Source organism: Astatotilapia calliptera, chromosome 5 (genome assembly GCF_900246225.1).
Source record: "Astatotilapia calliptera chromosome 5, fAstCal1.2, whole genome shotgun sequence".
Classification (NCBI taxonomy): domain Eukaryota; kingdom Metazoa; phylum Chordata; class Actinopteri; order Cichliformes; family Cichlidae; genus Astatotilapia; species Astatotilapia calliptera.
In genome coordinates, this window is record NC_039306.1 from 18797571 (window position 1) to 18824457 (window position 26887).

Below are 26887 nucleotides of genomic sequence, written 5' to 3' on the forward strand. Positions count from 1 at the left end.
ACATGAAACAATATTAGAAATGGGGTAAAATTCCTTGGGTATAATAATTGAAATACGTTATAAAAACGTTAAAATTTTGCACAGTTAGCTTACTGTCTGGTATTTTTGTTAGTTGACTGAATATCTAAAGCTTTGCATACGTTGCAGGTTCTTGTTCTCCCTCTTCAAGGTCTCCAGGTGATCAAGAGCTTCCTCATATGAATTCTTCATCTTAAACAGCTCAGTGCTGAGAGAACGAGCTTCTTTTTGAGATCCCTCTAGTTCTGCTTGGGTTTCTTCATACTTCTGCTTCCACTCAGCAAGAATCTTAGATATAAGGCAGACCCATGTATTTGCATAATTCATGATTCATTAGCTTTGATTAAAATAAATAACTCAAAAATGAAAATGGTACCTTGTCAAAGTTTCTCTGCTTCTTGTCAAGGTTAGCAGCCAGAGCATTGGCTCTCTCCACGTCGATCATCAGGTCCTCCACTTCACCCTGCAGTCTCTGTTTGGTCTTTTCCAGAGAGGCACATTTTGCATTCACAGCTTCGATGGACTCCTCTGCATCCTGGAGACGCTGGGCGAGCTTTTTCCTGTTAACGATTAGTTAACAGACTTTATATTCTATTATAAACATAGTTTGCGATAGGACGAAACTAAAACCGACGACTTACTTTGCCTCCTCCAGCTCCTCAGTGCGCTGAATAGCATCGGTTTCATATTTGGTCCTCCACTGAGCCACCTCGCTGTTTGCTTTGGATAATGCACGCTGCAGCTCAGCTTTGGCCTCCTGCTCCTCCTCATACTGCTCTCTGAGGAGGTCGCAGTCATGACGAGCTGACTGGACAGCATGAGCCAGGGCGTTCTTGGCCTTACAGAAAATTGGAAAAAAATATTTAATTTATTAACTTAAATTGTGGTTTAATCAGCTCCGGGGTAGTGCAGGTGTTTTTAATGTGCACTTACTTTAACTTCCTCTTCAATGTGCCTCTTTAGCTCTTCAATCTGCTGAGTGTAAGCCTGCTTGCTCCTTGTCAGCTGAGAGATCAGGGCTTCCTTCTCCTCCAGTTGGCGAGCGATTTCACCTAAGGTGAGACAGAAAAAAAAGAAAAGAAAGAAAAAAACAATCCACATTTGAATATGATCATATATCGAATGAAAAAATAGCTAAAAATAGTTTTCCCACCATTTTCCGTTTGAAGCCTTGCCCTTTGCACCCCAATGTCATTCAGTTGCCGCACATGTTCATCATTTTTGGTCTTCAGCTCACTCAGCTGATCCTCCAGTGAGCGACACATTTTCTCCAGATTTGCCTGAAATGAACAAAAGCTGCAATAATCTAAAGTAATGGACACAAGAGCCAAATGTAAACGAACATAAGGTTAAATGTATGTTTTCTCTTGCTTGTCAAATGTTTTACTTTATCGTACCTTGGCTTTAGCGATGGCCTCCATGTTGCTTGCAAGGTCATCAATCTCCATCTTGTACTCGCTTTTCTCTTTCTCCAGCTTCTGTTTGACTCTCTGCAGGTTATCAATCTGCTCTCCTAGCTCAGCCACGCTGTCAGCCTGCTTCTTGCGGAGAGCTGCGGCGGTGGCTTCGTGCTGCAGGGTGGCCTCTTCGAGATCACGCCGCAGCTTCTGAAACTCGGCCTCGCGCTTCTTGTTCATCTCAATCTGAACAGAAGTGGCCCCGCCAGCTTCCTCGAGCCGCTCACTGATCTCCTCCAGCTCTCTGGAGAGATCAGACCTCTGCTTCTCCACCTTGGCCCGAGCAGCACGTTCAGCCTCAATCTCCTCCTCGAGCTCCTCAATACGAGCCTATGATTTACATGTTGAAAGAAACAGACATCTAATCAAAATGTAATAATAAAGCTGAATATACTTGTTACTTGTAATAGACTTGGCAGCTTGCTGTCAGATACACCAACCTGCAGTTCTTTGATCTTTTTCTGAAGCTGAGCAGAAAGAGACTGCTCATCCTCAATCTTGTTCAGAAGCTGGCTTATTTCAAAATCCTTCCTGTGGGGAAAAGTTCAAACCAAATTTTACATCCACATTTTTTATTTATTTATTTTTATTCTTGAAATAGGTAACCCTCATTCTGACTGCTGATTTTTACACTGAAATAGAGAGTTTTTGTTTTTTCACTTTTGCGGAAGAGTGGGCGAACCGTTCTGTTTTTATTATGATTTGTTTTTCAGTAACATATGCTGGTTGGTCGGGAAATGATCTTTAGCGTTGCTTCTGTCTGCTAAACAAATGCAGTTATATTAGATACTAAATTTGATTAATTGCATTTTGCTTACTTCTTTATTTTCTCATCAGATTGCTGCTTATCATTCTCCAGATCCATGATGGTTTCTTGGGCCAGTTTAAGGTCACCTTCAAGCTTTCTTTTAGCCCGCTCAAGGTCCATGCGAAGCTTCTTTTCTTGCTCCAGGGAACCTTCAAGCTGTGTAAAACAAGATAAGATTTTATTTTGGTTTTGAGATTTTTGGGGTTTATAGTTTATTTTCAAGGAAACTCAAATTCCTATACTCACATCGTCCACTTGCTGCTCCAGCTTGGTCTTGGCCTTCGTCAGACTGTTAACTTTGTCTTCCTCTGCCTGCAGGTCATCGAGGACCTGCTGATGGGCCTCTTGGAGGGCTTTCTTTTCTTTGGTCAACTTGGCAATTGTCTCATCTTGGGAAGTCATTTCCTCAACCAGGTTTTTAACCTACAGTGGGGCAAAAAAGTATTTAGTCAGCCACCGATTGTGCAAGTTCCCCCACCTAAAATGATGACAGAGGTCAGTAATTTGCACCAGAGGTACACTTCAACTGTGAGAGACAGAATGTGAAAAAAAAATCCATGAATCCACATGGTAGGATTTGTAAAGAATTTATTCGTAAATCAGGGTGGAAAATAAGTATTTGGTCAATAACAAAAATACAACTCAATACTTTGTAACATAACCTTTGTTGGCAATAACAGAGGTCAAACGTTTACTATAGGTCTTTACCAGGTTTGCACACACAGTAGCTGGTATTTTGGCCCATTCCTCCATGCAGATCTTCTCGAGAGCAGTGATGTTTTGGGGCTGTCGCCGAGCAACACGCACTTTCAACTCCTGCCACAGATTTTCTATGGGGTTGAGGTCTGGAGACTGGCTAGGCCACTCCAGGACTTTCAAATGCTTCTTACGGAGCCACTCCTTTGTTGCCCGGGCGGTGTGTTTTGGATCATTGTCATGTTGGAAGACCCAGCCTCGTTTCATCTTCAAAGTTCTCACTGATGGAAGGAGGTTTTGGCTCAAAATCTCACGATACATGGCCCCATTCATTCTGTCCTTAACACGGATCAGTCGTCCTGTCCCCTTGGCAGAAAAACAGCCCCATAGCATGATGTTTCCACCCCCATGCTTCACAGTAGGTATGGTGTTCTTGGGATGCAACTCAGTATTCTTCTTCCTCCAAACACGACGAGTTGAGTTTATACCAAAAAGTTCTACTTTGGTTTCATCTGACCACATGACATTCTCCCAATCCTCTGCCGTATCAACCATGTACTCTCTGGCAAACTTCAGACGGGCCTGGACATGCACTGGCTTCAGCAGCGGAACACGTCTGGCACTGCGGGATTTGATTCCCTGCTGTTGTAGTGTGTTACTGATGGTGACCTTTGTTACTTTGGTCCCAGCTCTCTGCAGGTCATTCACCAGGTCCCCCCGTGTGGTTCTGGGATCTTTGCTCACCGTTCTCATGATCATTTTGACCCCACGGGATGAGATCTTGCGTGGAGCCCCAGATCGAGGGAGATTATCAGTGGTCTTGTATGTCTTCCATTTTCTGATGATTGCTCCCACAGTTGATTTTTTCACACCAAGCTGCTTGCCTATTGTAGATTCACTCTTCCCAGTCTGGTGCAGGTCTACAATACTTTTCCTGGTGTCCTTCGAAAGCTCTTTGGTCTTGGCCATGGCGGAGTTTGGAGTCTGACTGTTTGAGGCTGTGGACAGGTGTCTTTTATACAGATGATGAGTTCAAACAGGTGCCATTCATACAGGTAACGAGTGGGGGACAGAAAAGCTTCTTACAGAAGACGTTACAGGTCTGTGAGAGCCAGAGATTTTCCTTGTTTGAGGTGACCAAATACTTATTTTCCACCCTAATTTACGAATAAATTCTTTACAAATCCTACCATGTGGATTCATGGATTTTTTTTTCACATTCTGTCTCTCTCATTCTGTCTCTCACAGTCTCACTGTATATTGACAGTATTTAAAAAAAACCCAAAAAACAATGTATTTGCAGTTTGCAAACAATTTGACCTCAAAGCCTTGAGACTGACGCACCAACCTTGTTCTCAGTGGCATGTTTCTCCTTTTCCACTTTGGCCAGGGTCAGCTCCAAGTCATCAATATCCTTCTTCAGCTCAGAGCACTCGTCCTCCAGCTTCCTCTTCTTTGCAGTCAGCTCAGCGTTCATTTCCTCCTCATCCTCCAGTCTCTCAGCTGTCTCTTTGAGTCTGGCCTCGAACTGGATTTTTGCTTTAATGAGCCCCTCACACCTTTCCTCTGCATCAGCAAGGCTTTCACCTTCCTAAATTGATAGTAATATACAAATGGATTAAGATTTCCTTATTCATAAAGACAGTTCAAATTCCTTTGTTATTTTAACATACCGCTTGAATTTGGATCTGCAAGTCATTCTTCTCCTGTAGGAGAGTAACCATCTTCTCTTCCAGCTCTTTCTTCTTAGCCAGAGCCTTTGCCAGATCCTCTTTGGTCTTTTCAAAGTCCACTTTCATTGCGGCCATCTCTTTCTCCGTCTCTGCACTCTTCAGCAGAGGCTTAATCTTGAAGTACAACTTCATCCAAGGCCAGGTTTTGACATTCATGAATGCACGGATGTTGTACTGGATGGAGTAAATTGCCTCCCTGAGGATAGAAGATTGAGAAAAATTGGTATTTTTAGATCTGAAAAACTGTAATAAAAACTATGGGCTGAACCAGAAAGAAAAAAATTAGCGCAGAAATTACATTGAAGTTGTCATCTGCATTTGTAAAAATCCCCTTTGGTGTGTAAAGCTACTATGCCTACAGTACCTGCGTTCCATCATCTTGACAAACTCTCTCCTCATGAGGAAACCTCTGCAGAGAGCCTGCGTCATTGTGACAAGGATAGCGAGTTTTTCATCACGCATCTCCTCCAATAGACCCAGGAGACCAGCTTTGAAGAACACCTGAAAAATAGTCATACAGAGCACATACAGCATTGTCAAAAGCAAAATTGTAATACCTGCTTAAAGTATCCTGATTTAGCAGCAGTTTATTTAAAATACCAACAAAAGTTTGCATTTTTTGTTACTGTACCTTTGTGTGGCCAAACTTGTACTGTGTGTGGTCAACATCAATGGAGCCCAAGAGTTTCTCTGAGGCCTTCTTGTTGTCGATGAACTGTCCCTCAGGGATGACACTGGCATTCAACACTTTGTATCTGATTGGGGGTACATGATGAATTAAGGAGAAGTTGATCTTTAGATTGTGGCAAATGTCTTTATTCTTAGTAATCACCTCTGCTTGAAGTCACCGTAGACGATTCTGCTGGGGAACCCTTTCCTGCAGATCCTGATCCCCTCCAGCACACCGTTACACCTTAGCTGGTGGATGACCAGGAAGTTCTCCATGAGACCTTAAACCCATATTAAATTCAGTCATGTACATGGCATTACATTTACCTTAAAATGCATTGTCAAAGGAGCTTGCAAAGAAAAGCGTCTGGACTTCTTTAAGTTACTTGAAGACGTTTCACATTGAAGAGAACGGCAACCTCAACATCGAAGTTTACCGGAAGCCCACACACACGGACCAGTACCTCCTCTTGGACTCCCATCACCCTCTGGAACACAAACTTGGAGTAATTAGGACCCTACACCACCGGGCAGAACATGTTCCCTCTAAGCCTGAAGGAAAAAAGAAGGAACACACACATGTAAAGGAAGCACTCAAAACGTGCGGCTATCCTAAATGGGCGTTCTTAATGTCAGCAAAGAGGCACAGAAAAGAAGACCAGACACCAGCGAGGGAGGATAAGAAGGACAGACGCAACAACATTGTCATCCCCTATGTAGCCGGTGTATCAGAAAAACTCAGGAGAGTTTTCTCCAAGCATGACATCCCGGTGCATTTCAGACCCAGTAACACGCTCAGACAAAAACTAGTTCACCCGAAAGACAAAACTCCAAAACACAGACTTAACAATGTGGTGTATGCTGTACAGTGCAGCGAGGAATGCCCAGACCTCTACATTGGAGAGACCAAACAGCCACTTCACAAGCGCATGGCACAACACAGAAGAGCCACCTCCACAGGACAAGACTCAGCAGTCCATCTGCATCTTAAGGATGAAGGACACTCTTTCGAGGATGCCAATGTTCACATTTTGGACAGAGAGGACAGATGGTTTGAAAGAGGAGTGAAAGAAGCCATCTATGTCCACTGTGAGCGACCATCTTTGAACAGAGGCGGGGGTTTACGACACCAACTCTCTGCCATCTATAATCCAGTTTTGAGATCCCTTCCCAGACGCCTTAACGCCCACTCACATCCTGGGCCATCTGATCTTAGGAATTCGCATGATAAGGTGGGGCCAGGTTTCACAATGAACTCACCCGAAACTCTGGCTGATTGGGACCCACACCCAGTTTCACACCTTGGCTCAGGCGATTAGAGGATCATCATCATCACAGAGGGACAAAAGGGGGTCCTTTTGTCCCTCTGTGGGGGGTTACTCCCACTAGGTTTATATCTGGGACTCTCCACCATTTGACCTTAGAACTGAAGAAGCTTCTTGGATGAGAGGTGAAACGTCTTCAAGTAACTTAAAGAAGTCCAGACGCTTTTCTTTGCAAGCTCCTTTGACTACGATGACCTGGATGACTGAGAACCTTCACAGACCTTAAAATGCATTAATTTACATTATTGTTACCAGTCTTTACCAGGAGTTTTTGATTCATTTGGAATGAGACAGCGTACAAAATGAGGATGAGTGCTCCTTAAGTTCGTCATCAGCTTGCCCAGATTCTCCTAAAATATGAAAATATTCAAATTTTCACATGATGGAAAGTAAACCCTGGATGCTACCTACGCATCTGAGGAAAAAAATAATATTTTTATGCTTACCCTGAACAGAGCAGATACAGTCTGAAAAGACCCACCCTTTTTCTTGCCACCTTTCTTTCCACCTCCCTCAGCTGAAACATTAAATGTCAGATATAAACTTAAATGACTTTTATTTTTCTGTTCTGTACTAAATCTGATCATTTTGAAATATAATGAAAACAATGGAAACTCTGAATTCTGTCCTAAAAATATGATCATCACCTTCTGCAGAGGCATGTGACGCATACAGGAAAGCCAACAGCTTTGTTGAAGACTTCTGGTAGAGCTGTACCACAGAGTCGTTCAGGGGGTCTTTGTTCTTCTCCAGCCAGCCATTAACATTGTAGTCAACAGTACCAGCATAGTGCACCAGGGAGAAGTGGGCCTCAGCTTTGCCTTTGGCAGGCTTTGGTTTCTGGAAGGGGGCACTTTTGCCAACATGCTGGTCATAGAGTTTGTTCTTGAAGGTTATGTCTGTTGCCTTGGGGACAATGCACTCCTCTTCAAGGATGGAGAAGATGCCCATTGGCTGCCATGATGAAAGAAGCATAAAAAAACAGTTTCAAGTTGTTTTCTATTGTTTTATGTGTGCAAATGGACAGCACACGGCTCACCTTCTCAATAAGCTCAATGCAGGCAGCCAAGTCCATACCAAAGTCAATGAACTCCCATTCAATGCCCTCTTTCTTGTACTCTTCTTGCTCCAGGACAAACATGTGATGGTTGAAAAACTGTTGCAGTTTTTCATTGGTGAAGTTGATGCACAGCTGTTCCAGGCTGTTGAACTGAAAAAATACAGATAAGGTCAGCAAGCGCACCCAAAACAAGACTGTGCTTTTATTCTTGACATACCCTAAACCCTGAACTGTTTTGAAAATGTTTTGCATAATTAGCAACATGAACATAAGACAATGCAGTGTTAGTTCTGCATACTTACATCAAAAATTTCAAACCCAGCAATGTCCAGGACACCAATAAAATAGCTTCTTGACTGCTTTGTGTCCAACATCTCGTTGATTCTGACGACCATCCACAAGAACATTTTCTCATAGACCGACTTTGAGAGAGCATTGACGGAATTGTTGACCTGATTTTGAAGTGAAGGGATATTGATTTTATCATTAGTGGTTATAAATTTAGGAATAGTGCCATTGTAACCTATTGGTAAAAAAAAAAAGCCTTATCAATATGTATTAGTGTCTTGAAGGGTTTGGTTTAAAGACACTGTCTTACAGGAAATCATTTGTTATTTGTGTGTTTTCTTTGTAACATCTGTACCTGAGGAACAGTTTGACCTTTGGTCACATACTCGTTCCCAACCTTCACTCTCGGGTAGCACAGTGCTTTTAGCAAATCAGCCGAGTTCAGACCCATGAGGTAGGCGATTTTATCTGCAACTATATGAACACAAATTCATAAATAAATAAACCTCTACCTCAAAGGTCCTCTTTCAAGTGACAAAATCAGCAGTGCTTAAAGTGCACAATGTTCTTCATACCCTCAGTGCCATCTGGCTCAGCCTGCTCTTCTCGCTGCTTCTGCTTGAACTTCATGTTTCCGTGATGCATCACAGCTCCGGTCAGTTTATACATGCTAATTTTCTCGTCTGCGGTGAAGCCCAGGATGTCAATGGCAGTCTGTGAAATGATGAATAAGTTTTAATAAGCACAAACAGAACCCATTATATTTTAATGTAAAATAGAAAGCTGTTTTTGATTCAGCATTTATTACATTTTTAATTCAAACTCCCCATTAACAAAGCCGAACATCAATATGATGAGCTTCATGGAGTTCTGTTTATATAGTTATTAATATTAGTGAAAGGTCGTGAGTGAAGCTGTTCTTACATCAGTAGCGATGAATTCTTCAACGTCATTGATACTCGTGACAGTGATTTCACCCTGACTGATCATGGGATAGTCGTATGGGTTTGTGGTGATCAGGAGAGCCTCTAAATGAGAAAAACAAAATACATAAAACATAATGAACAATATATATATATATATATAAACACTATATTTTGTTTTTTGGTGTCATTTTGGTATAATTCTCTAACCGATGAGCTCAGGTTTGTGGCCCGTTGTGAGCTGATAGAAGATATGGTAGCTCCTCTCAGCAGAGAGCTGGAACGTCACTCGAGACTTCTCCAGCAGATCTGTACAGATTTAAGTTTCGTGGTTATCACAAATCTTCCTTGTAGCAGTCAAAGCAGTCTGATAATTCCCTCAAAAATAAATACATAAGTAAAACCAAAACAAAAATCATACATGTTTCAATATCAGCCGAAGCCAGTTTTCCAGTTGTCCCAAAGTGAATTCTGATAAATTTTCCCTAAGCAGGAGAATAATGTTTCAATTATAAATGCAACAGTGAACATGAACTGTGAATTTTTACCACAGAATTAAGGTAAAATCACCAAAATAACTTACAAAACGTGAAGAATTGTCATTCCTCACAGTCTTGGCATTACCATAAGCTTCCAACAGTGGGTTTGCTGCAATGATTTGGTCTTCCAGTGACCCCTAAAGACACCGTTCATGAGCTGTGAGTACAGGAATTCTTTGATTGATTTTTAGATCTCATATTTTGCAACTTCATTTACCTGCATTTTGCCGGGAACTTGCTCGGTTTTCTTTCCTCCAGCCACTGCAATTGTTGCAAAGTACTGGATGACACGTTTTGTGTTGACAGTCTTTCCTGCACCAGATTCTCCACTGGTTAGAGTAAGGAGTTTTAGAGTTGTAATTTCGATATTGCAAATAATACTTTTGGAAATGCTCATCATATAAAAGCATGCTTTGTACTTACGTAATCAGGATGGACTGATTTTCTCTGTCTGTAAGAGACCAAAATCATCAAGCTAAAATAATTCGTTCACTTTTGAATTGCAGCTGTTTTATTTCTGAACTGTAGCTTACAAAATGATCAGGACACATTGTATCTTAAAAAGGTTTATTACCTTGGAGCATGAACTGATAGGCATTATCAGAGATGCAGAAGATGTGGGGTGGAGCCTCAATTCTCTTCTTGCCCCTGTATCCTGCTACAACTATTGAATCATACACTGGGAGCCACTTGTAGGGGTTCACAGTGACGCAGAACAGCCCAGAGTAGGTCTGTGGAGTCAGAGAGGATCATTTATGATGCATATCTTCCTTTTGTCGTGAGCACGAGTATCAGCTATGGAGTTCTGATCAACTCACGTAGATCATCCATGCTGCATAGCGCTCTTTGAGGTTATACAGCACAGTAGGCTCACTGAGGTGGGTCATCATGGCCATGTCCTCAATCTTATCGAATTTGGGAGGGTTCATTGGGAAGACTTCATCTTCTTTCACGGTGATAGTCTGCCAAAGAAGGCACAAATGTAAATTCAGATAGAATTAAGCAGTTTTGTCTAAATTGTGATATTTGTTTTTAATCTTGTTTGTTTTATTCTCATTCTTATTTTGAATTATTCATTTGGCCTTCTGATCAGTTTTTGACTGTGGAATACATCCAAATGGGTCCAAAAAGCTACTTCGTCTTAGTCTACTTTGCACAAGGTTGTATTTCAGATTTAATATGTGGCAAGAATAGCATTGTCAGAATGAATCGGACAATGCTATTCGTGCCACACTCATTCACACATTAAGCTGTGACAGTTAACAGTACTTGGCTTTTGTTACTCTTCAAGTAGTTCATGTAAAGATTTTGCTGTCTGTTTTGTTCACAGCGATGAAAACCGGAGGTTTTACCGTATCTCAGAAGAAAGGAGTGCTAGTATTCTTTGGTGTATTGTTTAGTGATTCAAGTCTGGTGTCAAACAACTTTGAACTTTATCAACAGTGAAATTCTGGGTATGTCTGGCCTTGTTCTTTCTGTTCTTCCTCCTTCTGAGAAGTGTTTTAATTTAGCATTATAGCTGCACCTGCATTTTTTTTTGGTTTGTTTGTTGTTGCTGTTGTTGTTTTTTACAACACCAGCTTGGTTCAACTCCAAAGGAAATTCACATCACTGGCTTGAATTGAACCAAGTGAAACTTTCAGTCTAACCATTATGCTGAGAAAAGCCCCTTCTTTCTTACCATAACAACTTGAGTTATGACATTTTCACTCAGTTGTGATGCCATGTTTTCTGCTATCATGTGGTGAAGAATGGCTTCAGGGCAATCTCACAAGTTTACATTTGATTGCTGAAAAGAGTTTGTCAGATTCTGAAAATTCCAAATATATCTTACATGTCATGACTTCGTGTGTTACATGTAAATATACCCAAACCTCTCTGGTTTCAGATATTTGGACCATGCTACATATAGTTAACATATCCATATAGTTATTCATAACTTGAGCAGTCTGAATTCACATTTGAAGCTGCACAAATTCAAGTGTCACTACTCTCACCTTCCCGCACAGAGTCTCCACGGTGGCTTTGCCGCCCTCTCTCTTAACAAGTTTCCCCTTGAGGTACATTTCTTTGGGCTCACTCACGAAGTATGCTGTTTTAGCATCAAATGGAATATTTTGAGCTTCAATGCGCTCTCTTTCTGGCTTGCGGAGAAACATGGCCGCCGCGCCAAAACACTCCATCTCTGCGTCCCCACTCATGATGACCCTTTACTGCAAGTGAGGAAACAAGAGAGGAGTCATTCATCTTATTTGTCAGCAGTGTATATATTACATATATTCACACTCTTATAGCTACCTATACAGTCAAACATGCTATTCCTTTAAGAAGAGAAGGCTTGAGAGTAGCTACTCTGAGAGTAGCTACTCTCAAGCCAGGGATTCAATAAGTACCAACAAGAGATGCTCATAAAGATCCGCTCTTGTGTCTGTCCTACTCATGCACTGGTACTCTTGATCACGAAAACTGATCACATTTACCTTGGAGGACACCAGATGAGAAATGGGTATTCCTGTCAGACTTCACTGCAGACTTCTGAAATAAGGAACAAAAATTCACAAATTAGACAGTTAAGTCAGTGGTTCTTTGTTTTAAAATAGTATTAAATAGAAATTAATTTTCTATTTTTTCTAAAGAAAAATCTGTTTGGAAACATAAAAATGTGAATAACCAGCCTGATTCCTATGATATGGCAAAGTACTGGAATAAATGACCTCCCCAAGATACTTACCTTTGCTGGGTGCCTGTGCTTGGTGGTGGCTTGCTCTTCCTTTTATATCAAATGATGGGAGCCTATCACAAGTGGGTTTCTCTATTTGGTCATGCTGTGTGGTGTTATCCTTGTGCACCAGTTCTTTCCTCCACCTCTGTCATCGCACAGTTTATGTCTTCTGGACGTCTTACATGCCAGAATTCCTGTACCTGTAATTACCAACACAGTCAGGTTGTGTTGCCTTCAGCAAAAATACGGAGATGAAGCAGCATTTCGAACTCCATACTCCTGTCTTGTTTTAAATTTTATGTAACATACAGATGTGCAGTTGGCTTTTGGTTGTTTATGTGTAGCACAGATAGGAAATTGGCTCATTTTTGGCTAAAGTCAAGTCAGCAGTTACAGACAGTCCAAAGGTGTGACTAATGGATCTTTTTATTGGTCTCTGGCACAACAGTAGTCCCTCGAAGTGCTTTGGGGAAGCTTTAAAAAGTCACTGAGGTACTGTTTCAGAGGCCTTACAAGTCAGAAATTATTATAAAATAAAATGAGTGCCAAAAAGCTTTAAAGAAAAGGAAGGATTGCCAAGGCATTACATTTTACAACAGTGCCAACAGCTGTTCTTAGTCTTGTTCTTAAGGGACACACAAGGGAGACTGAGACAATCCCTAAAAGTAGAGCAGCAGAGTACCAGTTCTTCTTCCTTTATGTTTGAAAAATGACCTCATCCTGGATTTTTCCTGTGAATCTAAGCGGAGCGAGTTAACACTGTTTAGGGCATTCAATTCCATATTGTTTGTGTTTGTTAGATGCTTGTTGAGGCTTTTGTCAAGGATGGCAAGCGTGCAGACATTTTTGCCAAGACTATGGAACATAGCCGGCACAATTAAGCGTGGGTAGAAAGCCATTGGGCACTGTTTCCCTGGAAAGAAGATCAACTTACAGCAGTGAATAAGAAGAAGGCATTCTAAAGCACTTACCCACAAGATATAATGAGCCTCTGTCTTCAATAAACATGTGTTACACGATACCTGCTCCGAAATCTTCTGTCTTATTAGGGCAAAACTCAAATATAGCATCAGGCTTATGTTGATACTAAAGTCAAATGCTACATACCTAGCAGGCTTATTGTATTTTAATGGACTTTGATCTACGCCTGACACCTTCTTCATTTGTCAAAGAGTATCAGCTGGGCTGTGGATAATAAACCAAGGTGAGTGCTGGGTAACATTCCAGTCTGTTGGCTGAACACAAAGAAGCATCCTTGTGCTTGTGTTCAAATGTGCAACACTGTAAGTATTGTCCAGTTTAATCTGATGTGTAGAACAGTGTTTTACCTGTGTTTTGTCATTTTTAGTTACATGTGAAAACCTAAGGTCAGTAGAGTGATTTTTTTTTAACCATGTGGTAGAGTTATATTTTGTATGTTGCGTTATGGCAGCCATTCAGATTGTTGTGTGGCATATTGATGCCATTAATTGCAAAGCCTGGAACTCAATTACTAAAGAATGTGTTATTATTTCATTAAGAGAAGTATTTGTTTATTAAACTCTCTTAATAATGCTGTGTTGTTATGCAGCTTTTACATTTTTAATATTGTCTTTTAATCTTTCAGTGCATGCTGATAATAAGTGGTGCTCAAATATAGCTGCAAGGAGCACTGACTGTGACCTTTTTTGATGACAAAGAGTTTTGTTGTTGGCGTGGTTTTTCTTTGTTAAAATTAGGTCTGAGATTTTGGCTTGGCAGTACCCATCTTGCAGTAGGGCTCTGGTATTAGGGCGTGAGAAGGTGATAAGTGTGAGAGTGCCTGGGTGTGACTGTTAAGCTGTCTCCAACAGTTACACTTGTTACTCACACTTGATATTTTGGAGGCTAATGGCTTCATGCAGATGAAATTGTCCATCATCGTTATGCAAATGAATCGACTATTCCTGATTTTTTGATAAAAGAAACTGAATTACAAATTTTTTTTTCTTTTGTTTTTTTTTAAAGAGCAAGGTCTGGTTATTAAAGCAGTAGTAGTTTGGGATGCACTAATTTCCTGGCAGTGTTAATGACTGCCACATGAGTGGTAGTCACTGGCATCTTATATGCCTCGAGTTGCAAATGTGCAAACATGTTGATCATGTTACCGGCTTCTCTGTCATCATCACCATCATGATCATCTTCTTGTCTCTTAACATTACACTGCTTCACCAGCTTTCACTGAGAGCCTGCATTTACCTAAAAATAATTTATTCTTTTATTCTTTTATTTTAGTCTTTTATTATTATTATTATTATTATTATTATTATTATTATTATACAAAATGTTTTATTCAGGTCACAGGGTGATGCTTGAATCTGTACCAGCTTGCATTGGACAGAAGATGGGAAAACCGGGGACAGTCCCTTGGAACTATCTTAAAATATGGTATGACATGTTTTCAGATTTTTCTATATGCTATTCAGCTTTCATACTGATTATTTATTGCATGCATTGTTCTGAGAAATTCAGTAGAATTTCCAGCCTTGCTTTTTTATGTGAACTCTAATTGTAATAGATTGTAAAGATATTTCACTGGTTTACTGTGATTTTTGAATGTAGGGAATTGCTCTAGATCACCTTGAACTGAACTTTAAGCATATTTAAATGAATACTGGGGAACATCTGGATTGAAATGAAACCTGTATGCCCATCAGACAAGTATAATTGAAGAGTTCACTGATGTAGTGCACCCAGTATAAACTCTATTATGTATCCCAAAAGCACCAGCTGCCTCTCCTGTCAAGCTTAAAAACACCATTGCTGTTTTCCATAGTTCTCAGCAGAACCTTTAATGAAACCTTTCCTGTCTTTTTTCTGACCACAGCCAAGGTTGTTTTCCACAGGCAGTAATGTGATCATCACAAATCAAATGATACATGTACACTTGATTGAGTAAGACATATTTAATAACTACTTATCACAAAATCCCATTGCCATGTGAGTTTTCCCCCTAAAGGTTTAAAGGTAATTAATAAAAGCAACGAACTAATGCTGTTTTTTAATTATCTACACAGGAACGGGGCAGAAGGAGAAGAGAAAAAACGGAAGACATGGAGAGATGGAACAACGACTCATGAAGTGCTAACTGACAAAGCTGGAAGAGTAAGAGAGACTGCAGGTGCAAAACTACTTTTTTCACATGTTTTAAAAAGGATATAGTAAAAAAAAAAACAATACACACAAAAAAGGAAACAATCCACATAAATGTTATTTGCAGATTTTCCCATATTAGAAAAAACCTTGGCACAGTGGAATAGATTTACAGGAATGATGTAAACATGAAATTGTAGCAAAAAACTGAAAAATGATGTGTGTGCAGAGACCCATCTACCTGTAGAAAATAGAATTGATTAGCATTAAAAATACATCAACATGAAAAGATGTTTAATTATTACGTTTTATACAACATTTATACACCTGAATACATATACAAGATTTATCTACACTGGCGTATTACTGGTTCCTAAGTTACTGTCAGCACTAAACATTTCTAGTTGGTTGCACATAGACAGAATTTTATCTAAGCTATCTTCCAGTTTATACAGCTTTCCAGATTATGGGTTAAGCCCTGCATTTCAAGCACTTGAATCTGATGCTCATCTCTTTTGCAACTGTGGAGTTCATTTACAAAGTAACAAATCATAATCAACAGCCACATGATTACATTTCCTCCACGATTACTATCATTGCTCTCTGTTTTATAGTTGTGTGCGTTACTGCAAAGTCAGAGCAGTTATGTTTTTTGTTATTGTTTGTCAAATAAACAATGGTGGTACATCGAATTAAACTTGGCCAAACTTTCAAATGATGAAATCTGATCAATTCCTGTTAGCCAAAATCTCAAGCCTCAAAGAGCTTGAAACGTTCTGTTTCTTGTAGGTTTTTTTTACTCTTGGATCTGTATGTATGTGAAGGGAGTGGAAGCTTGTCCTATGAGGATGACTTTTTCACCTGGACTTTTTCGTTGTTAAAATCAGCAGAAAGTTGGTTTAAAGTAGGATGGCAGCCTTTAAGGGAGAGGAGATAAAATGTTTGTTTCAGAAGAACTAAGGAGAACTAGGGAGCTAAATATTACCTAAATAAGAATGATTTCAAACTCTTAACCATCCAAAGCTTATCGGGCTAAAGTGAGTGTAATAGTCCTATGTCCTTTTAAATAAAATGTAATTAATCAGGAAAAAATGTTATGCACTTTGTAATGAATGAGGATGTGGGAGCAGCTGCATTTGTCTATTACAGAATGAGAGAGAACAGGCGGATCTGTTGGCCTTAGAGCTTGATGAGAGTTCACACTGTGACATATCTGCCACTTACAAAATAATTTTGCCCATCAAAAACAAATATGCAAATTAATCCTAGCCAAAAATTGATATATATATTAAGCAGACTGCACTGCTACCTCCTACCTCCACCTCACTCTCTCTCTTTGAGCTGCTCAATTCACATCACAGTGTCATCTGCAAACATGAACAAGCTTGGCTTTTTTGGAAGGGTTACCAGAAGAAAGCCTCACCTCTGTAAAAAAGAGTTTGCAATGCTGAATATGAACAAAGCAGAACACTTTAGGAAAAACGTCTAAATATTCAGTCATCAGTTTCACAGCTAAAGCTTGGTCAAAATAGCTCTGGCTTTTGGACAGACAGCTAAAGGCAGAAGTAGATACATTCAGCACAGCTCTGACATGATAAGCAAAATGATACTGAAGAGCACCCTTCAAAAACATTGTGTGGTTCTACAACAGGGCAATAATCCCAAGCACTCAAGTAAACCTATGACAGAATTACTGAAAAAGAAGTTGTAATGGTCCAGTCAAAGTCTAGAAGCAATGTTCTGAAAAGTGGACCCTACAGTGATGCCAAAGACTGATAAAGACATTGTTACACATTCAAAACCTTTTACTAACAACCCTAAGAGCAGAAAAGGTGTGTCCCATCTGTTATTTATAGGAGGCTGGTATATATTTCATGATTCTAAAAAGGAAATCATACACACTGCAGTCAGCACCAAAACATCTTTGCATCATCCATCTGTCTGCAATATCAGTACCAAAAGGCATGTGGTACACAAGGAAATGCAGACACTGGTAGTGCAATTAACAAAACATGTGACGCTCCATTTTGTTTTTTGGTATTTAACTTACCTGAACTTTCCAAAAGGCAACCAAGAAAGGTTCAGCATCAGTCCAAGTAAGCTATGAATCAGCCTTAATCTCTCCTTTCCTCACTCTCTGTCTGCTCTACTGATTTGACCTTTTTGTCACTTAAGAATAAATGAACACACAGAAGCAAAATTGTCAGTCTGCTGCCAAAAACCTGCAGAGATGTCTCATTTATCACACACAGGGGAATATTTTCCTCATTAGCAGTTCAAAAATAACTCGGCCTTCTTGAAGCCAAGATAGATTGTTTACCAAAGGCGAACAGGTGCTCTGCCATGTGAACAAGTTGTTCACTTGTTTTCATTAAGACAAATATTCACTGTTGATTACTTGGTGCTTTTTCTATCTATAAAGCAATGGAGCGGATGCAGTTGAACAACGAAAAAATTGGGATTTCCCGACCTCGTGCCCTCCTCTTGTTTGTTAATACCATGTTTCACCCTGTTCACAGCACAGGCTGGTCCAGTACGATACAGACCATCCTACAATACCATAATGTTAAAGTATCAGGTGCACAGTTTTCTTTAAGTGCATAATAATCATCAACATTTGAATTTATAATTTCAGCAATTTTTATGCTTTTAAAGATTTTTCTGACTGAAATTCTCAAAGCTAATCCAGCTTATAAGACCATCATTGTCATTGTGTTTCACAATGAATTTGATTTTCTTCTTTGAATAAATTAACCACATGTAACCACACAGGAGTTCAACAGTTGCCATTTTTCTCAGAGTACCATCAGTGTTTGTAGCATCTGAGCCTCAAACACAAACTACAATCAGTGCTAAGCATCCACTTAGCAAACTCGCTGCGCAGAACAGAAACGATAACAGACTTGCAAAGATCTCTACTTACCATGAAAGAACTTAACACAATTGAACGTGATGTGTTTGTGACCTAGTTACTGTACTAACAGTCAGAAATACAGAGCTTAGGTGTCCTCTTTCTTTATAGAGGAAGCACATCATGATAATGGACCATAAAGAGATCTCAAATTAGCTTCTGGTTAATGCTTGGGCCTTTGCTTAAGAGATGTTTGAAACAATTTCTCTGCCAAAAATGTGTTTTAATGGTGTGGCTGTTCCCTTTGCTGATAATGTAATCTGTCATATGTATACAAAGACTGTCATTAATTATATTTCTACATTTTTTATGAATTCATAAAAGCCTGTAGAAATGCAGCATACATGAATTCATTCTTCCTTTCAGGTTTAGGTATGATAATGCATAAACAACCCCTTCAGTTATTTACAGGTCGCTTTTTTGTGAGGAATTGTTGAGTTGTTTGTTTTTCTGTTTTGGATAGACTGACATGATGAGCTTAGGAAGCAATCTGCTATTATTCAGAAGCACAGTGACCTAAGAATGAGGTGATAAATGGTGGCCAGAGATTTCAGTATAAAAGAAGCACCCCCACAAATCAGACTTCTGGCACATATAACCCCTCACTCACACCTGCTAACATGTTGGTTGCTTCAGAGATGCCAGAAATGCAAATTGTTATGGCCAGACCCATTTGTCCCTTCAAAGTCTTTATACCTGCTCATTTCTCCCACCACCTACAAGTGACAGTGAGAACCATCCACTATATTCCACTTTGATGTGTACCATTGTTATGAGATCTGTTTTATGTGTTTGACGTGTAGGTCTTCATAATGTTTGGGCTTCTTTTATTTCTTGTCATTTATATGATCTTGTGCTTCTCAAACAGACCTACTCTGGCCTGTTCCACACTGAACCCCTGCCAGTGGCTCCTGGTGTATGATGCAATGGTTGTTGCAAGATACAGGGGCAAGAAGAGGATTGAGGCTCCACCCCACACCTTCTCCATCTCTTCTTCCTCCTAGCGTTTTTCCCGCTCGGTTGCAGGGTCCGCTTTTCTGCAAAGTCGTCTCCACTTGGGTCGGTCAAGGGCGTCGGTCAGATCGGCTTCAATCTTCTTCACGTCGTCCTTGATTCGGTCCATCCATCTCCGCTTTGGTCTGCCTCTAGGTCGACGTCCTTGGGGGCTGAGCCGCAGTGCTGTTCTCACCACTGAGTTCTCATCGCTCCGTACCACATGTCCGTACCACCGCAGCCTCGCTTCTTGCATCTTATCTGTGATTGGCGCGATTCCCATCCTCTTTCTAACGTCGGTGTTCATGACATGGTCCCATCGTGTTAGGCCTAGGCACCATCGCAGCATCCGCATTTCCATCGTGTGAAGGGCTTGTTCGTGCTTTGCGGTGGCTGGCCAGCACTCGGATCCATAGAGGGCGACGGGGCGCACTACACTCTTGTAGATCTTTGACTTGAGGCGATTGGGCATTCTTCGGTCACACAGGACGCCGGTGACTTGGCGCCATTTCATCCACGCTGCGTTGATCCTGGCTCGTACATCTAGTAGGATATCGCCGTCATTGCTGATCATCGATTCGAGGTATTTGAAATGAGGTACTTTCGCCAGATCTTCTCCATCGACGCTGATCGTCTGGGGGCCAGCCTCTAAGTATTCGGTCTTGTTGGTGTTGAGCCTCAGGCCGAAGTCAGCTAGGCGAGTCTTCCACTGCTGCGTTTGGTATTGCAGTTCTATTCGCGATTCATCGGCCAGGAAGACATCGTCGGCGTAGAGAAGTGTCCAGGGATGGGGTGACTGGAGATCCGCCATCGCAGTGTCCATGCAAAGGATGAAGAGCAGCGGGGAGAGTGCCGAGCCTTGGTGGACGCCCACATTGATGTTAAAGGGCGGCGATGTTCCCACTGGGCTTCTGACCACGCTGGTGACTTGTCGGTAGAGGAGCTTTGTCCAGTTGACGTAGGCTTCAGGAACTCCATGTGATCGCAGGGAGTGCCAGATGAGGTCGTGTGGGACACGGTCAAACGCCTTTTCCAAGTCGAGGAAGGCCATGTGGATGGTCTTGGACTTCTCTCGGTGCTTCTCCAAAAGCAGGCGGGCAGCATGGATGGCGTCCGTCGTGCCACGCCCCCTGATGAAGCCACATTGGTTGGGCGTTAAGTTGACGATTTCTCGCATCCTGGCGTCGATGATCCGTTCGAAAACCTTCATGGTATGGCTTAGGAGTCGGATCGGGTGGTAGTTGGAGCATTCAGCCACATCGCCTTTCCCTTTCCAGATGGGCACCGTTATGCTGGTTGACCAGGCTGCTGGGACGGTCCCGTCTCTGATGATGCTATTGAACAGGCTGGCGAGGACTAAGGCGCCTTGGCGCCCGAGCAGCTTCCAGACTTCGGCTGGTATGTCGTCTGGTCCGGTCGCTTTACCATTCTTCATATTTTTAACGGCTGTTTCCACTTCCTTGATGGTGATTGGCGGGACAGGTCCTGGGACGGGCGGGGCACTGTGGATTGGCTGGTGAGGGAACTCCACGTTGCAGATATCGGAGAAATACTCGCTCCAGCAATTGAGGATGGCGAGCGGGTCGCGGAGGGTTTGATGGTTGGCATCCTTGATGTGTTTGACCTGGCCAATATCCTGTGTTGCTCGATGGCGGCTGCTGGCAAGGTGGTAGATTTTGTTCGCTCCTCCGGGCGTGTCCAACTCTTCATACAGTTGGTCATAGTGCGATGCCTTTGCCGCTGCTACCGCCTTCTTTGCGGCCGATCGTAGAGCCCTGTATTGCTGGTAGTCGCCATCGCTGCGGGATTGAAGCCACACTTTGAGTGCCGACTTCTTTTCCTTGATGGTTTGCTGCACGCTATCATTCCACCACCATACTTGCTTGTCGATGAAGTGCTTCCCTGGCTTCGTCGCCCCAAGGGTGTTGCCTGCTGCGTCACGTATTTGACTGGCGATGTTCTCCCAAGCCTTGTCCACTGGCTCATTGGAGTCCACGTCGAGGTGTTCAAGGGCGTCCATAAGCTGCTGTTTGCACTCAGGGAGGCGCCACCACTTGATCTTCTCCACCGTCGTGGTTGGTGTTCTTCGTCGTCGTTGGCCAAGGTTGAGTCGGAGATCCATCACAAGTAGCCGATGTTGAGGGCCAATATTGGTTGATGGTATGACTTTTACGTTCGTGACTAGGCTGAGATGGGGTCTTCGGACTAGCCAGTAGTCGATTTGGGTGTCTCTGCCGCCGCTGGAGTACGTGATGAGGTGTGCCGGCTTCTTTTTGAAGAAGGTGTTGGTCACGGCAAGATCGTGGGCCTCTGCGTAGTCCAGTACCCGGCAACCGTCGTCGTTTCTGGTCCCAAATCCTTGGCCGCCATGGAATCGGTGATATCCGTCTCTCCCCTTGCCTACATGTCCATTTAGGTCGCCGCCTACCGCCACGTGTTCCTCAGGGCTAATCGTTTGCAGGTGGTCGTCGAGGGCGCGCCAGAATTCTGTCTTCTCCTCGTCGGGGCAGTTGGTCTGTGGTGCATAGCAGGAGATAATCCGTAGGATGGTCGGGTCGGCGTCGATCTTCACTGACATGATGCGATCCGATATGCGGGTAACTTCGACCACGTTGTCCCGGAGCTTTTGACTCACCACTATGCCCACTCCATTCTGGGCCCGGTTGCCATTGTAGAAAAGCTTGAAGCCTTCTCCAATGTCCCGTGCCTTCGCTCCCTTCCACTTGGTTTCTTGAATGCACGCGATGTCGATGCGGCGGGTCTTGAGGGCGTCAGCCAATTCTCGACTTCTTCTGGTCATTGTTCCGATGTTCAGGGTTCCAAGGCGGATTTGGGCTTGCTTCTTCAGCCCACTCCCTCCATGAGCAGGTAGCCTTTGTCCACTTCTCACGTCGTTCAGGCGGGGACGACGCGCGTCGCCTGCGGGGGACGCCCTAGCTTTTTGAGACGTCATTGCATGGGATGTGACTGTGGAATACATCGACCGGCGCGTCACTCCACCTGACGTCGAGGACCCTCACCGTTAGCCAACTTCCCGAGGGTCGTTGTTTCCAGCTGGCACCGCGAGGAGGTGGTGATGGGATTTTGCCAGCCCCACACCTTCTCCATCTCTGATAATGAGATAATCAGTTCATGCTCCAAGGTGATAAACCCTTTGATCAGCAACTCCATTAAAGTAATGACCCATAAAAAGTCTACATTTTATATTCTACATAATGTCTTGTGTACTTCCCCTTTATGGTGATGGTGCCTATAAATACATATGAATTTATAATGATTTAATGTGGCAGCTTATAATAAATGAATTCAATAACACAATTTGTATTAAATTACATTTTTTCACAGATTGTGAGAATCAGTCAATCATGATTACTTAAGTTTTAATGAAAGACATCTGTTTTGGACTGAAACAACTCTAAGTGATCTAACTAGTAATTTCTGCACTGTATTATGTCAGATTTACACCATTGCCTGTGTGTTTCATTTTCCAGTGGCGAATCTGGTGCAGAAAAGACTGTCAACACTAAGCGTGTCATCCAACACTTTGCAACAGTCGCAGTGTCTGGAGCGAAATGTAAACGAAATGTAAATAGAAACTCGAAATGTAAAATGCAAGTTAAGTGATGTGATATGATGTAGAACTGTGTGATACACTTGCCAATTTAAAATGAAAAACACAAACGAGTTGGATATCATCATTTTAGGAGGTCGCTGGAGGATCAAATCATTGCAGCCAACCCACTTCTGGAGGCTTATGGTAATACTAAAACAGTTAGGAATGATAACTCATCTCTGTATTCACTGTGGGCTGATAGTCTTTTTTTCCACTTCATTGCTGTAAAATATTAAGGTTAATAGCTAAACTGAGAAGGAAACCCTGTTGTCTTTGTGTGCTTCTGGCTGTAAAATCAGGAATTGAAAAATGTAAGCTTCTCATTTCTTACTGATGAATTTGAGAACAAATTTGTTTGATGAAGAATCAGGTATCGTAGATAATGTAAGTAACACCTGTAAAATCTGTGTTTTTGTCGATTCTTTCCTTAGACCACCATTGACATCTTGGGTTTCAATGCAGAGAAAAAGATAAGTATTTACAAGCTGACTGGGTCTGTGATGCATCGCAGAAAGATTAAGTTCAAGCAGAAGGAGTGAGAATAGCAGGCTGAGCGAGTGCGCTGAAGGTAAAATTGTGTTTTGATGTCTCAGGGCCACTGTAAATTTAAAAAATTGTAAAAATTAGTTATTATCCAGTTTTATACTTCCCAATATGAATCTACTTATATATCTTGTATTGTGTACACATTTGATCCTGTTTCCATGGTGGAGAATTATTGCATTATAATGTTTGGGGTGTCCTGATTGTTTTCAGGTGTCTTGGCCGACATGTAACACTAGTTAAAGGTTTTAGGAAACTATAAGGAGCTCAGAGTAGAGCTGCTGGTCCTTGACTTTATAAAGGGCCATTTGCAACTCCTCTGGAGAAAGAAAACTTACTGTGAACTGTCCTGTATTTTGGGAATACACAAATACAAGACAACCAGAGGCAGACCCAGAACATGCATGATCCTTTGTTGTCATTTTATTTCATTCATTTCAAACTTAGTCATTTCTAAAACATCTTCCCTCTTCTCTTTTTTTGTTTTTGTTTTTTGTTTTCATCAGAGGCTGATACATACCTACCTCACGGGCCTGAACTCTCCCAATATGCTGAAGGCTTTCTGTTAACCAAGAGTACAGATTGGCAATGAAATGGTGGTCAAAGGTCAAACTGTGCCACAAGTAATTAAAAAGTAGTCTATGAGCAAACAGTAATTTATATATTTTTTCTGTGGTATAATCAGAACCCAAACTCTTATTTCTTAGGTTAATAATAGAGTGATGGCTCTGTCCAAGGCTGTCTATGAGAAAATGTTCTTGTGGATGGTTGTCAGACTCAATGACATTCTGGATACAAAGCAGCCAAGATTTTTTTCATATCTGTCCTGGACATCACTGGGTTTGAAATCTTTGATGTAAGTATGCAGAACTAACACTGCATAGTCTTACATTCATGTTCATGTAAAGTAAGTAAAGTACAAACGTCATTTCTTCATACTTTACACAACAGCAACACACAATCTTTGACACTTTCCCCTGTCAGGGTTCGAATTTGAGGAAGAGACAAACGACTGCATGGTCTCAGTAGATGTCAGAATAGTGATTTTTATTATACATATGTACATATGGGGAAGATGAGCATCACAAGCCTTTTAGAGCCGATCTCCCCCGAACAAGCATCTCACAAGGCTTTTATTACAATGATGACGTCAAGTCCCATGATAAGTATCAGTCAGTTCTCAGAACTCAGGAAGTTCCCCTCACTCCACAAGTTCTCCTTATAAGGCCTCCAGATGTTTCCACTCAGCCCAGCACTCAGAGAAAACCAGTGTGTGTTGTGTGTATATCTATTCGTGTCTATTGTGAAAGTATATCTATCAGAAAACTGTCCTCAGACAACCCTCCTATTCTTACTAAGGGTGTGTGTACACATTCATGTGTTGTATAAGAGCGTGCATGTACTTTCAAGGCCTGTGTACGTGCAGAACTGAACATAGAACCAAGGCAGGGTCCAGCAGGCCCCACAGGCTTCTGAGTGATTACAGAACTGTGAAACAGCTTTAAGCAAATAACATGAATAGTACAGAACAACAATAGACTGATTAAAGTACTGATAATCTGTGTAGATTAATGTTAACATAGATATGGTCCAAAGATTATTCTGTCAACTGGTTCAACAATGGTAAATGATTAATGATTGATACTTCTGATTATAACTGTGATCATAAGAATACAAAATAAAATATCTCCTGGTCACATTCCTCCTCTTTGGGCTGGCTTGCCAGCCCAACTCACACCAGGATTTATTTCCAAACCAAACAAACACGTTATGACACTTATCAATCCCAACGCCTCCGTTGTTTTCCAATTTTCCCACAACCCAGCTGTTCTTTTAGCTTCAGACTCGAGTTTCAGCCTGACACGCTTCAGGCCCCTTTACCACCTCCTCTTGGAGTGAAGAAACGCCCTCGGATTCTTCTTTCTTCGACTTCCGGGGTTATACCACCCTTCAGTCGCTACACAAATCTGTGTGTTTGTTGTCCGTTGTCACCGCCGTGTCCCCCTTTTTGCCAAAAGCCTCTCGAACCACGTTGGTCTCTGGTGTTCCTAGTTTTAGCCAACCCCTTCCTGGTTATCGCTGTGGTTATGGGATCCATCTTCTCAAGGAGCCCCAAGGCCATGACACTTGACCCCAGTTGCTGTGAAGGGTCCCCATATCTCCGTGTCCCCGTCTGGCGTCTGTTCCCTTCTCTGCAAGAGACAGAAAGCCAACACCTCTCCTGCGCTGGCTCTCCTAACCTAATGTCGTTGACTTTGTTTATTCCAATCCTATGCCATGCTTATGTGTGTAAGCGTGCATGCATTTAACCCTCTGCACGTGAAGTCAATAGCACCAATATATCAATCCGATCCGTTGTCGGATGAAGCTTTTGACCTTCACAGACTAAGTGCCAGCTCCTTATAAGCACATTTGCAATGTGTGTATAAAAATGAACAACAGACCTCAAACAAATTGGGCATTCTCAATTCTAACATGAGTGTAGTACTCAGTTTCTGATCATCTAATTATGCTTCTCACTCGTTCCCTAAATTGTCTAGAAACCTTTAATTTTGCCATACCTAAATTATTAAAACACAGACCAAATGATAGACCCCCTATATAGCTTTTACCTTTATGAGCACACTTCAATAATGAGCAACAACCTGCAATCTGTACCAAAAAATCTTCATGGTCCCACCTGCAATTAAAGATCAGATGCATTTTATACCTGTTTTAATTCCTCCTTATATAGAACCTCCTCAGTTTCAGGTTAGTAGCGATTAGTCTCAATCAATCGTTCTAGTTGTATTTTGCAATTCAGCTAAAAAGCAAACCTGTTAAAGTAAACAGCTTATTTACAACCACCTGCAAATCATAAGAGTAATAAACGGTTCAGCACAACAGACAAGTATCATGTTCAGGTTTCTCCAATCATTAAATCACTATTATTGCCACAATTTGCTTTATTCACCCTTTGGGCAATGTTATTCCAAGAGAGAGAGAGAGAGAGAGAGAGCGAGAGCCCCTAATGGCCAGTTAGTGGGCTCTAGGTTAACCTGTCCCCAAATTTGTTATTTGTTATTATTACTTGTTTTCATGTCACTTGTCTGTTTTCTACTGCACCCTTCTCACCAAAGCAAAGCAAACATCAGCAGCACATTGACCGTAGTCAGCCATCCTCATTCCATAGGTGCTATAAAAACATTTCCTGTAAAAGAATCACAGTTTTCAAGACAGGGTGTGTCTCCCCCAACACTCTCACCAGAATACAGTGTAATAGCATCCCCCACTCCTAACCCATAAACACCGTTTCTTCACACATCCGCCCAGAAATCCTGTAATAGAAAAACATTAAAACTGTAACCCTGTAGGGAAGAAAATGTAAATGGTAACGCTGCGCAGTTACCTCTGTAAGCAACACAAGACACAAAAATGGCATTTACAGGTTCACTCATCCTCGAATATTTTGTCATCCTTCTACTCCTGTAAAAAGAAA

The 26887-nt window shown here is 41.7% G+C and overlaps 1 protein-coding gene across 1 annotated transcript in view; it reads right to left on the minus strand.

Moving 5' to 3' along the window:
* LOC113022400 (myosin heavy chain, fast skeletal muscle-like) overlaps positions 1–12271 on the minus strand; it is a 14619-nt gene extending 2348 nt beyond the window's left edge. The window contains exons 1-32 of the mRNA XM_026167770.1: positions 12248–12271; positions 11997–12051; positions 11514–11729; positions 10335–10478; positions 10091–10247; positions 9940–9967; positions 9734–9845; positions 9561–9653; positions 9399–9462; positions 9188–9286; positions 8979–9082; positions 8630–8768; positions 8410–8528; positions 8069–8218; positions 7746–7916; positions 7354–7660; positions 7153–7223; positions 6969–7056; positions 5545–5662; positions 5344–5467; positions 5077–5213; positions 4653–4908; positions 4328–4570; positions 2530–2706; positions 2294–2439; positions 1916–2006; positions 1416–1805; positions 1172–1298; positions 952–1070; positions 660–856; positions 395–578; positions 141–306 (exon numbers count right to left, since the gene is read on the minus strand). Of these exons, the coding sequence (XP_026023555.1) occupies positions 141–306; positions 395–578; positions 660–856; positions 952–1070; positions 1172–1298; positions 1416–1805; positions 1916–2006; positions 2294–2439; positions 2530–2706; positions 4328–4570; positions 4653–4908; positions 5077–5213; positions 5344–5467; positions 5545–5662; positions 6969–7056; positions 7153–7223; positions 7354–7660; positions 7746–7916; positions 8069–8218; positions 8410–8528; positions 8630–8768; positions 8979–9082; positions 9188–9286; positions 9399–9462; positions 9561–9653; positions 9734–9845; positions 9940–9967; positions 10091–10247; positions 10335–10478; positions 11514–11717 (4525 nt within the window). The 5' untranslated portion in view covers positions 11718–11729; positions 11997–12051; positions 12248–12271. The remainder of the gene's footprint in view (positions 1–140; positions 307–394; positions 579–659; positions 857–951; positions 1071–1171; positions 1299–1415; positions 1806–1915; positions 2007–2293; positions 2440–2529; positions 2707–4327; positions 4571–4652; positions 4909–5076; positions 5214–5343; positions 5468–5544; positions 5663–6968; positions 7057–7152; positions 7224–7353; positions 7661–7745; positions 7917–8068; positions 8219–8409; positions 8529–8629; positions 8769–8978; positions 9083–9187; positions 9287–9398; positions 9463–9560; positions 9654–9733; positions 9846–9939; positions 9968–10090; positions 10248–10334; positions 10479–11513; positions 11730–11996; positions 12052–12247) is intronic.
* Between the last annotated feature and the right edge of the window lie 14616 nt (positions 12272–26887).